This window comes from Rhinolophus hipposideros (genome assembly GCF_964194185.1).
Source record: "Rhinolophus hipposideros genome assembly, chromosome: 3".
Classification (NCBI taxonomy): domain Eukaryota; kingdom Metazoa; phylum Chordata; class Mammalia; order Chiroptera; family Rhinolophidae; genus Rhinolophus; species Rhinolophus hipposideros.
This window is the reverse complement of record NC_138049.1, coordinates 39,489,571-39,502,022: the sequence shown is the minus strand read 5'-3', so window position 1 is coordinate 39,502,022 and position 12,452 is coordinate 39,489,571. Positions and strand designations below refer to the sequence as shown.

Below are 12,452 nucleotides of genomic sequence, written 5' to 3'. Positions count from 1 at the left end.
AAAAATAATTTTATTGTATTTTATAAAAATATTGCTCTCTGATAGACTGAAAATAGCATTAAAACTAGTCCTTCCCGATAAATAGTCTGAAAAGCACTGTTCCAGTGCATAAAGTGGTTATAGTTATGACAAGATTGCCCAAGCAGTGGGTGCCACGGCAAAGTGTTTATCTACCGGAACTTTTCTTTTGGAACTTACGACATACTTATGGGTAGCACAAAAGGTTCATACTAATTCACACTTAGCAGAGGGTAAAGGCAGTAGGAGTGGTTAATAAAATATTTTCACTTACAAAGATTCATTCTGCAGCCTACATTATATAGCACTGCCAATGTTCTCCCTTTCGAAAATATATTCATAGCATTTGTTCCAATTTTCCCTGATGTCAGGGTTAACTATCTAGGAATCTTTCAAAATGCCTCAAATTTCCTCTGGAAAAGGTATAGCAAAATAAACGACAGATTCTACAAACCAGCAAATGTGCTAATTGAATGGAGACATAAGGAGAAAAGAAAGTAGCCTTGAAGACACTTAGTAAACTATTATCAGTGATTCCCCTGATAAACTGTTTTAAAGCAGTAATTATTTTTAAATATGTTCTCTCGTAACACTTTTATCATGGACTTATCACTTTGCTGCTCATGTCTAGCTTTCCCAGCAAAGCAGTGAACACCTCAAGGACAATGTTGTATTCATCTTTGAACTTCTCAGTGCCGAGCACAGTGCCTGGCATACAGCAGGCTCTTAATAAAGACACATTTGAGTGAACATCTACTGAGTGAAACGAACAGATCTGATAATGGTTTTGTCTAGTTTTTCTTGTATCTTTTTCCTTTGGGCTATACCCTGCTCTCACCCCTCTCACCTCTTTCCTGTTTTGCTAATGTATATGAATAGATCTCACAGAATCTATAACGCAGTGTCTGCCTGGCTCCCAAGTAACCACTACTGTTTGAAGACTCTGCTGGCAGCCCTATCTGCCTGATCAGCTGGCCTCAGACCTCTAATAGTAACATTAGGGCTGAGGTAGTTCAGGCTCTGTCCTTTGCTTGGACGACCTGGCAGCCTGCTTGGTGGTCAGCTTTTGTAGCCAAATAAGTTTCCCATAACCACCTAGGGCCTGGATGAATGGATTTCTATCCGAACCTGAATATTTTTCCCCTTCATCCAGGGACTCACATACCTCAACCCAAGCCTACTGGAGTCACAACAGGTACTTCATCTTATGTTAATATATATTATTATTATTCCATTTTCCATTTGCTGTGATCAAGCTTCCATTAAGCTACATAAGGAGAATGCCATTGAAAGCAGACATTTTTTAGATGTTGTTTTTCCCAACAACTCATTTTTACTTCCCTCACTCACAACATGGGAAAACTAGTATGTGTCTTGAAAGGTGTTAACTGACAATCACTGAGAGGACCAGATATATGTTGCAGTTCAATAGGGTTCACATTTTTCCATAATCACATATTAACTAACCTCACCATTCCAATAGATTTTAAAGAAAGAAACTCTTACCCAGCCTTAGCGACACTTATGGTCTGCTGCTCCATTGCCTCGTGGATACTGGTTCTGTCATGCTCTTTAAGGCTGTTAAACTCATCGATACAGCAAAGGCCCGCATCTGCAAGCACTAATGCCCCAGCCTCCAAATTCCATTCTCCTGAGTCCTTTACAGCCGTGACCGTCAGACCTAAGGGAACAAGCTGTGTCAGCTTTTGTTTTCAATAGCAGTGTATCTTACCTATGAAGAGAAATAAATACCTACATTTTAAATGGAAAGGCACAGAGTCAAGGCTTTTATTTCTAGTATACCAAGAATGGATGGCATCAGGACAACTACTTCAGGTATCCAGTCACTGGGAGGTCTTAGAAGGTCCTATGTTCTAAAATCTAATAGATGTTATCGAGTATTTTGTGACAACCAGAAGTCTCCAAATTCTCTGTCTCTCCTTGATAGGTACCCTCACTGAGCAGTCTAAACTTTTAGGAGTAAGCAGATCTCCAGAGATCTTATGACAAGAGGTTTTATAATTGTATACTGTTTACAGAGAAGGGTCCAAAGACAGAGAACAGCAGGTATTATAATCCAATGATGAATGAAAAGTTTGCTCCTAGTCACAGAAGATTCTCTTCAGATGTCTTATCTGATTTTAATTCACTCTTTACACCAGTCAATAAAGCAGAGTGGTCAAAAGCTAAGGCTTTGGAATCACCTATAATTGCATTTGAATCCTGGGTCTGTCATTCTGGCTATTATACTGTAGGCAAGTTTCCTAATATATCCAGGCCTCAGTTTATTCCTCTATGAAAGGGGATAACTAGATATAATTGTTATCTATTTTATAGATTCTTCGATATTCAAATAGAATATAAATATGATTCTTTATAAGGTGTATGATACATAGAGTACTTTTTATAACTTTTGTTGATAAAAACTGATAAACTTCTGGCTAGACTGATCAAGAAAAAAAAGACAAAAGTTACAAGTATCAGGAATGAAAAAGAGGACATCACTAGTGGCCCTACAGACACTGAATTAATAATACGGAAATACAATGAACAACTCTAAGTCCTAAGTTTGATAGCTTAGACGAAAGGGTCAAATTCTTTGAAATATATAAACTGCCAAAGTTTATCTTTAAAAAGATAACACGCACAGTCTTATACTTACTTTAAAAATTGACTATGTTGTTAAAACCTTGCGTCACAGAATTCTACAGGCTGAGATGACTTGATGGTGAATTCTACCAAATCTTTATGAAAGAAATAATATCTATTCTACACAAAACTTTCAAAAACATAGAAAACCAAGAAACACTTCTCAACTTATTTAATGAAGCCTGCATTATCATGGTACCAAAAAAAGATATAGTAAAAGAAAACTACAGATCAGTATTCCTCATAACATAGATTCAAAAATCCTCCTAAAAACAAAAAGGCAAATCGAACAATACATAAAATAACAGACCATAAACACAAATAATGATAACAAATAATAACTAAATAGGGTTTACTTTGCAAATGCAAGGCTAATTCAACATTTAAAAATTATTCAATGCAATTCACCATATCAACAACCTAAGAAAGAAAAAGCAAACTACCACCTCGATAGATACAGAAATAACACCTGACAAAACTCAACAATCATTCATGATAAAAGACAAAAACAAACAAACAAAAAACACTTTCAAAAATCTAGGAGTAGAGGGAACCTCTTCAATCTGATAATGGGTGTTTACAAAATTCCTTCAGCTAACATACTTAATGATAAAAGATTGAATGCTTACGCCCACTCCCACCCTCACCCCTATTATCAGAACAAGGCAAGGAGATCTACTCTCACCATTCTTATTTAAAATCACACTGGATATTCTAGCCAGTGAAATAAAGGAAAAGAAATAAATAAAAGACAGATTGAAAAGGAAGAACTAAATTTTTTATATTTACAGACTATGATTATGTAGAAAATTCCAAATAACCTACAAAGACGTTCCTAGAACTAATAAGTAAGTATAGCACGGTTAAAAGTCAATATATAAAAATTAATCTTATTTCTATATACTATAAAAAATTAGAAATCGCAATTTAAAAATAATACATTTATAATAACACCCCAAAATATGAACTACTTGGGTATAAATCTTTAAAAAAATGTGTAAGATCTCTATGCAAAAACTATAAAACACTGATAAAGGAAATAAAAGATGACCTAATCAAATTGAGAGATATTCTATTCTATTCTATGTTCATTGAATGAATTGAAAACTCAGTATTTTAAAGATGTTTCCCCAAACTGCTCTATAGATTTAAAACAGTTCCAAACAAAACCCTACCAGGATTTTTCTTTGTATGGAAATCAACAAGATGATTCTATAATTTATACAGAAAAGCAAAGAAAATAGAAAAGTCAAACCAAAAACAAAGTAGGTTTCACTTGACCCATTTCCAGATTTACTTCAAAGCTACAGTAATCAGTTCAGTGTGGTATTGGAGGAAGGATATAGACAGAAGAATGAAATAGAGTTCAAAACTATGCCCACACATGTGTGGTCAAGTAATTTTTGATAAAAAAGCAAAAGCAATTTAATGGAGAAAAATAGTTCACAAATAATTGGATATCTTTATGCAAAAAAAAAAAAATCAATCTTGCTCCGTATCTCACATCTCATACAAAAATTAAGTCATAATGAATTAAAGACCTAAATGAAAAATGTGAAACTTCTAGAAGAAAACTCATAGAAGAAAACATCAGAGAAAACTATATGAATTCTTCCAGTTTCTGGTCCAGCATTTAAGGAGCTTATAAGTTGCTACTCCATCTTAACACCAAGTAAAAACCTGAACAAATTGAGAAAGCAACAATTCTAAGATCCATCAGAAAATGAAGTCACAGGGCAAACCACTGCCCCCAAAATTGTTAAGACAGAAAGACAGAGAATCGCAATTTAGCAGAGCAGAAACCTCCATGGGAACAAATACTGGGATAGGAAAACCTGAACTGCAATTGAGAAATTGCTGGAAAGTCAGTGTAGACAACTCTGAGAATTAAAAACTTCAGAGGAACCAAGTCTTGGGGGTGGGAGGGGGGTAGTGGTCACCAGACTTTGGTGAGTTTTAGTTCCAGGAGTGCTACCAGGTTCTTACACTGAATATAGGTGATTTTTCTCTGATATTGTAAGCAGAAAGATAGAAAGTGTAAGAAATAATCAAAAAGAAATTCTAGAGATCAAAAGATCAAAAACACTGTAAAAGAAATGACGAATGTCTTTGGTGGACTCCTTAGTAGACCAGACAGACATAGCTGAGGGGAAAAGAAATCTGACAGTCAATAGAAACTTTTAAAACAGAAAAGCAAAGAGAAAAAAAGATGGAAATAGAACAGAGCATCTAAGAACTATGGAAACAACTACAAAAGGTGTAACATACATGTAACGTATGTAACGGAAATACCAGAAGAAGGAAGAGAAGGAACAGAAGCAATATTTGCAGCAATAATAACTGAGAAATTCCTCAAATTAATGGCAGACACCAAACCACAAATCCAGAAAACTCAGGGAACACAGAACAGGAAAAATGTTAAACAAAACTACACCTACGTGTATATTTAAACTTCAGAAAAATCAATGAAGACAAAATCTTGAAGGAAGCCAAAGGAGAGAGAAAAAAAAATATTTATACAGGAACAAAGATGAGAATTATATCTAACTTCTCCTCACAGTATTTGAATATAATCTTAAAAATACATTAATGCAAGAATAGCATTCACAAGTGAAGATATAATCAACTAGGTTCTGCACTGGTTAGATAACATCCAGGGCAGGAGTCAGCAAACTATGACCTGTGGGCAAAATCTGGCCTGGCCACCTGTTTTTGTAAAAATGTTCTTTTTTGGAGCAGAGGCATGCTCATTATTTACATATAGTCTATGGCTGTTTCACGCTACAATGGTAGGTTCAAGTAGTTATGACAAACACTGAATGGCCCTCAAAATCTAAAATATTTGTATCTGGCCATTTATAGAAAAAGGTTGCTGACTCCTGATCTGGAGTAGTGATTTCTACTTTGTGATCTCAAATTTTAAAATACTAATTTTTTAAAAAAAAAGAAGAAGAAAAAAAGGAAAACAGATCATGAAGGACATGTTAACAATGCCTTAAAATTTAAAGACTAGTTTATAGCATGGTGTGTATGATTAGCTTGAAAGAAAGGTTTAGAGACATGAAAATAATTTTTATATATTTAGAGAACTATCCTGTGGAAGAAGAATTAAATTAACTTGGGGCAACTTCAAAACAAATAACCTACAAAGACAAGTAGATTTTTACAGGGAAATGCTGGAAACCTTGAGGTGTTTAAAAAGGAGTGGGCTATCTTACAAAGTAGTGAACTTTTCCTCAAAGTAACTATTTAAGCAAAAAGTGGAACGTTCACTTGTCAGAGACAGTGTAAAAAGGTATTCATGCAATGAATAGGTAGCTGGACAAAAAAAAATACCACAACTTATGGGATACAGCTAAAACTGTGCTTCGAGAGTAACATAACTATAAATGCCTACATTAAAAAAGAGGAAACATCTCAAATAAATAATCTATGCTTTCACCTTGAGACACTGGAAAAGAACAAAGTGAACCCAAAGGAAGCCGAATGAAGGAAATAATAAATATTACAGCAGATATTATCGAAATAGAGACTATAAAAATAACAGAAGAATGGAAACATAGAGGAAACCAATGAAACCAAAATTGACAAACTTTTAGCTAGACTGACTAAACCAAAAAGAGATAATAATAATCAAATTACTAAAACATAGAATCAAAGAGGGGACATTACTGATTTTACAGAAATAAAAAGGATTACAAAGGAGCACAATGATTAAATGTATGTCAACTAATTAGATAACTTAGATGACATTGACAAATTTCTAAAAAGTCACTACCAAAACTGACTCAAGAAAAAGAAAATCTGAACAGATCTATAATAAGTAAAGAGATTGAATTTGTAATTTAAAAACTACCCACACACAAAAGCTTCACTGGTGAATTCTACCAAACATTTAAAGAATCAAATACCAATTCTTCACAAACTCTTCTTTAGAAGTAGAAGAGGAGGAAACACTTCCTAACTCATTCTATAAGAACAGTATTACCCACATACCAAAAATTAAACAAAGACATCACAAGAATACTAAAGACCAATATCTCTTATGATTACAAATACAAAAATCCTCAACAAAATACTAGCAAACCAAATTCAGCAGTATATAAAAAGGATTATATATCATGACAAAGTGCTGTATCTAAGTAATGCAAGATTGGTGCAACATTTGGAAATCAATGTAATATCCCCATACTAATAATAGTAAGGGACAAAAGGCACACGATCATCTTAACAGAGGCAGGAAAAGCATTTGACAAAATTCAACAAACTAGGAACAGAAGATAACTTTTTCAACCTGATAAAGGGCACCTACAAAAAAATCCAGAGCAAACATCATTCTGAATGGTGTAAGTAAGTCTAAACGTTTTCCAGCTAGTATCAGAAAGAAGACATAGAAGTTCACTCTCACTACTTTTACTCAATATTGGACTGCAAGTCCTAGGAAGGTCAATTAGTCAAAAAAAAAAAAAATGAAATAACAGGCATCCAAAAGGGAAAATGAGAAGTAAAACTATCCCTGTTTACAGATGACATGATCTTGCATATAGAAAACCCAAAGGAATCCACTAAAAAATATTACAACTAAAAAACAAGTTAGCCAGGTTGAAGGATACAAAATCAATTTTTAAAATTGTATGTCGGGAGCATTTGAGAATTTGCTGCCCAGCACATGTCATCAGTTTGGCTCAAACAAACTTATAAAAATTCAAAAAATAAATAAATAAAAATGAATACCAGGTCTATACACTTGCAATGCAGAATACAAAAATAGATTAAGAAAATACTAATTCCATTTACAATAGCATCAAAAAGAACAAAATACCTAGGAATAAATTTAGCAAAAGAAGTACAAAACTTATACTCTGAAAACTACAAAACATTGTTGAAAGAAATTAAAAATGATTTAAATAAATAAAACCACATTCCATATTCACTGACTGGAAGACTTTTAAGATGGCAATATTCCCCAAAGAGATCTACAGATTCAATGCAATCCCTATCTACATCTCAGTTAGCTTCTTTGTAGAAATTGTCAAAGTGATCCTAAAATTCATACGGAAATTCAAGAAATCTCAAATAGCCAACGCAATCTTGGGGGAGGGGGGAATGGCATAACCACACTTCTTGATTTCAAAACTTACTACAAAGCTACAATAATCAAGACAACGTGGCAATGGCATAGGGATATATACCAAGAGAACAGAATTGACTATACAGGAAAAAGACCTTACGTTTGTGGTGAATTCATTTTTGATAAGGGTTCCAAGAGAATTCATTGAGGAAAGAACAGTCTTTTCAAAAGATGCTGATGGGAAACTGGACATCCACATGCAAAAATAGCAAGTACTTCACACTATACATAAAAAAGAATTCAAACTGGATCAAAGACTTAAATGTAAGATGCCAAAAGTATACAACTCTTAGAAGAAAACACAGGTATAAATCTTCACCGCCCCTGATCAGGCAATGTTTTTGAGAAATGATATCAAAAGCAAAAGCATAAAAAAGACAATATAAATTAGACTTCATCAAAATTAAAACCTTTTGTGCTGCACAAAGGACATCCCCAAGAAAATGAAAAGATATCCCACAGAATGGGGAAAAAGAAATTTCCAAACCTGATAAACACAAGTCTCTGATAAAAGACTTGTATTTAGAATAAAGAACTCAGTCATAAAAAGACAAGTAACCCAATTTTTTTTTAATGGCCAAAGGATCCAAATAGACATTTCTCCACAGAAGATATACAAATGGTCAATAAGCAAATGAAAAATGTTCAATATTTTTAGCCATGAGAAATGTAAATCAGAGCCACAACTAGACATTACGTCACGCACCACTGTCAAAAAGACATAATAACAAGTATCAGAAGGGACGTGGAGACTTTGGAATGCTCATACACTACAGGTGGGAATGTAAAATGGTGCAGCCACTTTGTGAAATTCTGCTAGTTCCTCATAAGGACTTACCGTATGACCCAGCAATTGCACTGTTAAGCACAGACCCAGAGAAATGAAAACATTTATCCCTCACAAAAATTTGTACACCAATGTTCATAACAGCCTAACTGTTATTAAAAAAGAAAAAAATCACTGTGTAATCATACTGGGGAACTTGGAACTGGATTCTTTGTATGCTGGATTCAAGGCCTCAGCAAGCACAATTTTTACCAACTTAAAATCTATTAATTACCTATTAGCTCATTTGTGAAATCTTTCCCTTTCCCATCCTTTCTAGTTTTTGACCTTTTCCAAATAACCCTGTATATATGGCATCCAATCTCACTTGCCTAGCTTCTGTCAAGCATGTCTCAAGCTCCATTTAATGTTGTTTGTCTCTATAGTAACCAACTCAAAAAGCTGCTATGCTTACAGTGGCTTTGTGCAAGCAGTGGTCTAGCCAAGAGATGTTTTAAAGATTTAAGTCCTCTACTTATCACCACATTTTTCCTGGGAAATGGAGAGAGCCTCTGATGAATGTGAGAAGTGGAGGGTTAGAAAGAAAAAGATAGAATGTACAACATGAAGGAAATGAAGGAAGATGGATTACAGGTAGAGATTGAGTTCTAAAGGAAAACAAGTTTAGAAGGAGCTTCATTTAAAAGAGGTCTAAGAACACATGGTAAACAACTAGATACAAGGAACAGAAAATATTAAGCATTTCCATTCGTATTCTTCTGGTCAGATGATATTCACATCAACAAAGTGTCAATAACGAACATAATTATGGTGCCTCAGAAAGCTGACCGACATCACTGACAGCTATCCAAAGGGTGTTTATCAGTATTGTCCAGTGATGGATAAGGGCTCAGACACAGTTTATATCAACAAAACTCTAACCTAATGGTGGGTAACAATGAACACAAAACAGTGGAACTGTTATTTAAGAGGTGGAGCAGAGAATAGGGGAGGGGATGCACTCCACGCAACAAATACGGAAGCCTAATAAAAAGTATCAGGGTGCATTCCAGGGTTCAACCCCACTACCTCCCAGACATCCCTTCTGCAACAGGAGGCTTTACATCTGCAGGACCTCCATGGAGAGACACCCACAGCTTTGCCTGGGCTGGGCCTCCTGTCGCTGCCAATATATACCTGGGCCAACCTCATTCATGGAGCTTCCTTTCTCAAGAGTTCATTAATCAAGTCATTACGATAGTATCTGCTAGCCTGTGGGTTCTTCCAGGAAATGAGACCAATTGCTTTTTCTACATATAAAGTCCACTTTAAGTACTGACACCGAAAAGAGAAAGTAGGGAAGCACTAGGGCAGCAATTAAAGGCACTGATTTCTGAGCACCAGTGTCCTCATTTGTTATATGGGGATAATACCTTACCCTCCTACCATACCAGGATGTCGCGAGGCTCAAAATGTATATATACATACATACTACAAATACACACACAGCCTTTATTGTGACACTATATCACCTTCTATTCTGTATCATACTTACTTAGTTATCTTTCCTATTGAACCACAGGTCCTTGTAGATGATACCCATGTATGTTTTGTCTTTGACTATTCCACAGAGCCTAGGACAGTACTTTCACACAACAAATGCTCTCTATATATACAATGAGTTATTATTAAGATCATTACTGTAGCCTTTATTCCTTCTAGAAATGGCTATAAACTCCAGCAAATCTCGACACTATACTTTTAAATATAAAATTTTAGTTAAAACTATCATTAAATTTTGATATTCTGTAACTAATAATAGGGAGCCCTTTAAGTTTAATTAAAGATATGACAACAATCCTTAAATAAAATTTTTGTAAAAAAGATTTGGCTTGTAACAATGCAAGTGTTTCTTTGAAGAGAATTCAACAGTGATAATGTAATTAACCCCGGTGGACTCTAGGATTTGAACAAAGGCAAGAAGTTAGCACTTCCATTCCTGTAACTTCTGGAGCAGGCAGGGACTGAGACTTGATTTCTTAGTTCTACTACATTTTAACTCAGTGTATTTTAACTTAATCCAATTTAAATCTAGTACATTTTAATTCACTCTTCCATCTTGCTTTGTGTGTGATTTCAATTTAACTTCTAGTTTAAGAATCTCAGAAGCCCTCTGTAGAGGAGCTTGGGATCACAGAAGCAAGCCGCATCTTGTCTCTTCAGAATTTAAGCTGCATGCCCAGCAGTAGGTACTTCCTCTGAAGACCAGCTACAGCACACTACTCCACACCCTACTGGCATGGCTAAATGACCACCTCATTTCACACCACAGAAAGTACTTGATAACTGACCAATAATTGGATGAAATAAATTTAGGTTACAAGTAAGCCTAATTCTGAATGGGAAAAAAAATTATAGCTGTATTAGTTTGCTAGGGCTACCATAACAAAACATCAGACTGGCGGCTTAAACAACAGAAATGCATTTTCTCAAACTTCTGGAGGCTAGAAGTACAACCATATTTCCCCGAAAATAACACTGGGTCTTACATTAATTTTTGCTCCAAAAGACACATTAGGGCGTATTTTCAGGGGACGTCTTATTTTTTCATGTACAACAATCTACATTTATTCAAATATAGTCATGTCATCTTCTCCTGGAACATCGTCTTAACGTACTAAATACGGCCGTCTGCGCCTGACGATCTTAACTGGGGCTTATTTTTGGGGAAACACTATCAAGGTATCAGCAGGATTGGTTTCTTTTCAGGCCTAGCTCCTTGGCTTGCAAATGGCTGCCTTCCTGCTATGTCCTCACATGGTCTTTCCTCTGCACATGTGTACCCTTTATATGTTCAAATTTCCTCCGCGTACAAGGGTACCATTTACAGACTGGATTAGGGCCCCTAAGGGACTAATTGTTTAAAGGCCCTATCACAAAATATAGTCACATTCTGAGGTACTGGGTGTTAATACTTCAAAATATAAATTTGGGAGGGGGATACAATTTGGCCCATAACAATAGCTAACAAAGTTCATGTATTTGTGTCCTAGGCACTAATTTAGGCTTTGTTCATCTTAAGAGACAAAACAACCTCTTTCAGCCATCCTTCTGTCAAATAATCTGCACAGAAAGAAGCTATTTGGGGGTTACGTTCCATGTAGCTCTCCAAACATCATGTGGGCCCCCGTGGGTACTTAATACATGACAACATTCATAGTGACTTACCTGTTGCAAATATGGTTAGCTGTCTGAGAGTCACCAAAAAATTGTTCAGAAAGATTTTATAGATTGCCTCTGAAAGCAGAATGATGCTTTTACAATCCCCCCCCCCCCAACATGCCAGGTAATTTAGAAATATGCCAGGGCACATCTGAGAATCTCTTTGGTCTTTCCTGTATTGCCAATGGTGAGAAAACTATTGGACAGAGTGCTCAAAAATTCTTTAACATTTTTTTTTAAAGATTTTATTGGGGAAAGGGAACAGGACTTTATTGGAGAACAATGTGTACTTCCAGGACTTTTTTCCACGTCAAGTTGTCCTTTCACTCTTAGTTGTGGAGGGTGCGGTTCAGCTTCAAGTTGTTGTCCTTTCAGTCTTAGTTTGGAGGGCGCAGCTCAGCTCCAGGTCCAGTTGCCATTTCACGTTACAGGGGTCACAGCCCACCATCCCTTACGGGAGTTGAACCAGCAGCCTTGTAGTTGAGAGGACGCGCCCCAACCAACTGAGCCATCGGGGAGCTCAGAGGCAGCTCAGCTCAAGGTGCCATGTTCAGTCTTAGTTGCAGGGGGTGCTGCTCACCATCCCTTGTGGGACTCGAGGAATCGAACTGGCAACCCTGTGGTTGAGAGCCCACTGGCCCAGGTGGGAATCGAACCGGCAGCCTT

At 35.9% G+C, this 12,452-nt stretch overlaps 1 protein-coding gene across 3 annotated transcripts in view; it reads right to left on the bottom strand.

Annotated features, from left to right (window-relative positions):
• MCM9 (minichromosome maintenance 9 homologous recombination repair factor) overlaps nucleotides 1-12,452 on the bottom strand; it is a 72,750-nt gene that overhangs the window by 25,236 nt on the left and 35,062 nt on the right. For all 3 annotated transcript variants that reach the window (XM_081033107.1, XM_081033106.1, XM_081033108.1), the window contains exon 8: nucleotides 1,525-1,699. In XM_081033107.1, coding sequence (XP_080889233.1) covers nucleotides 1,525-1,699 — 175 coding nt within the window. The remainder of the gene's footprint in view (nucleotides 1-1,524; nucleotides 1,700-12,452) is intronic.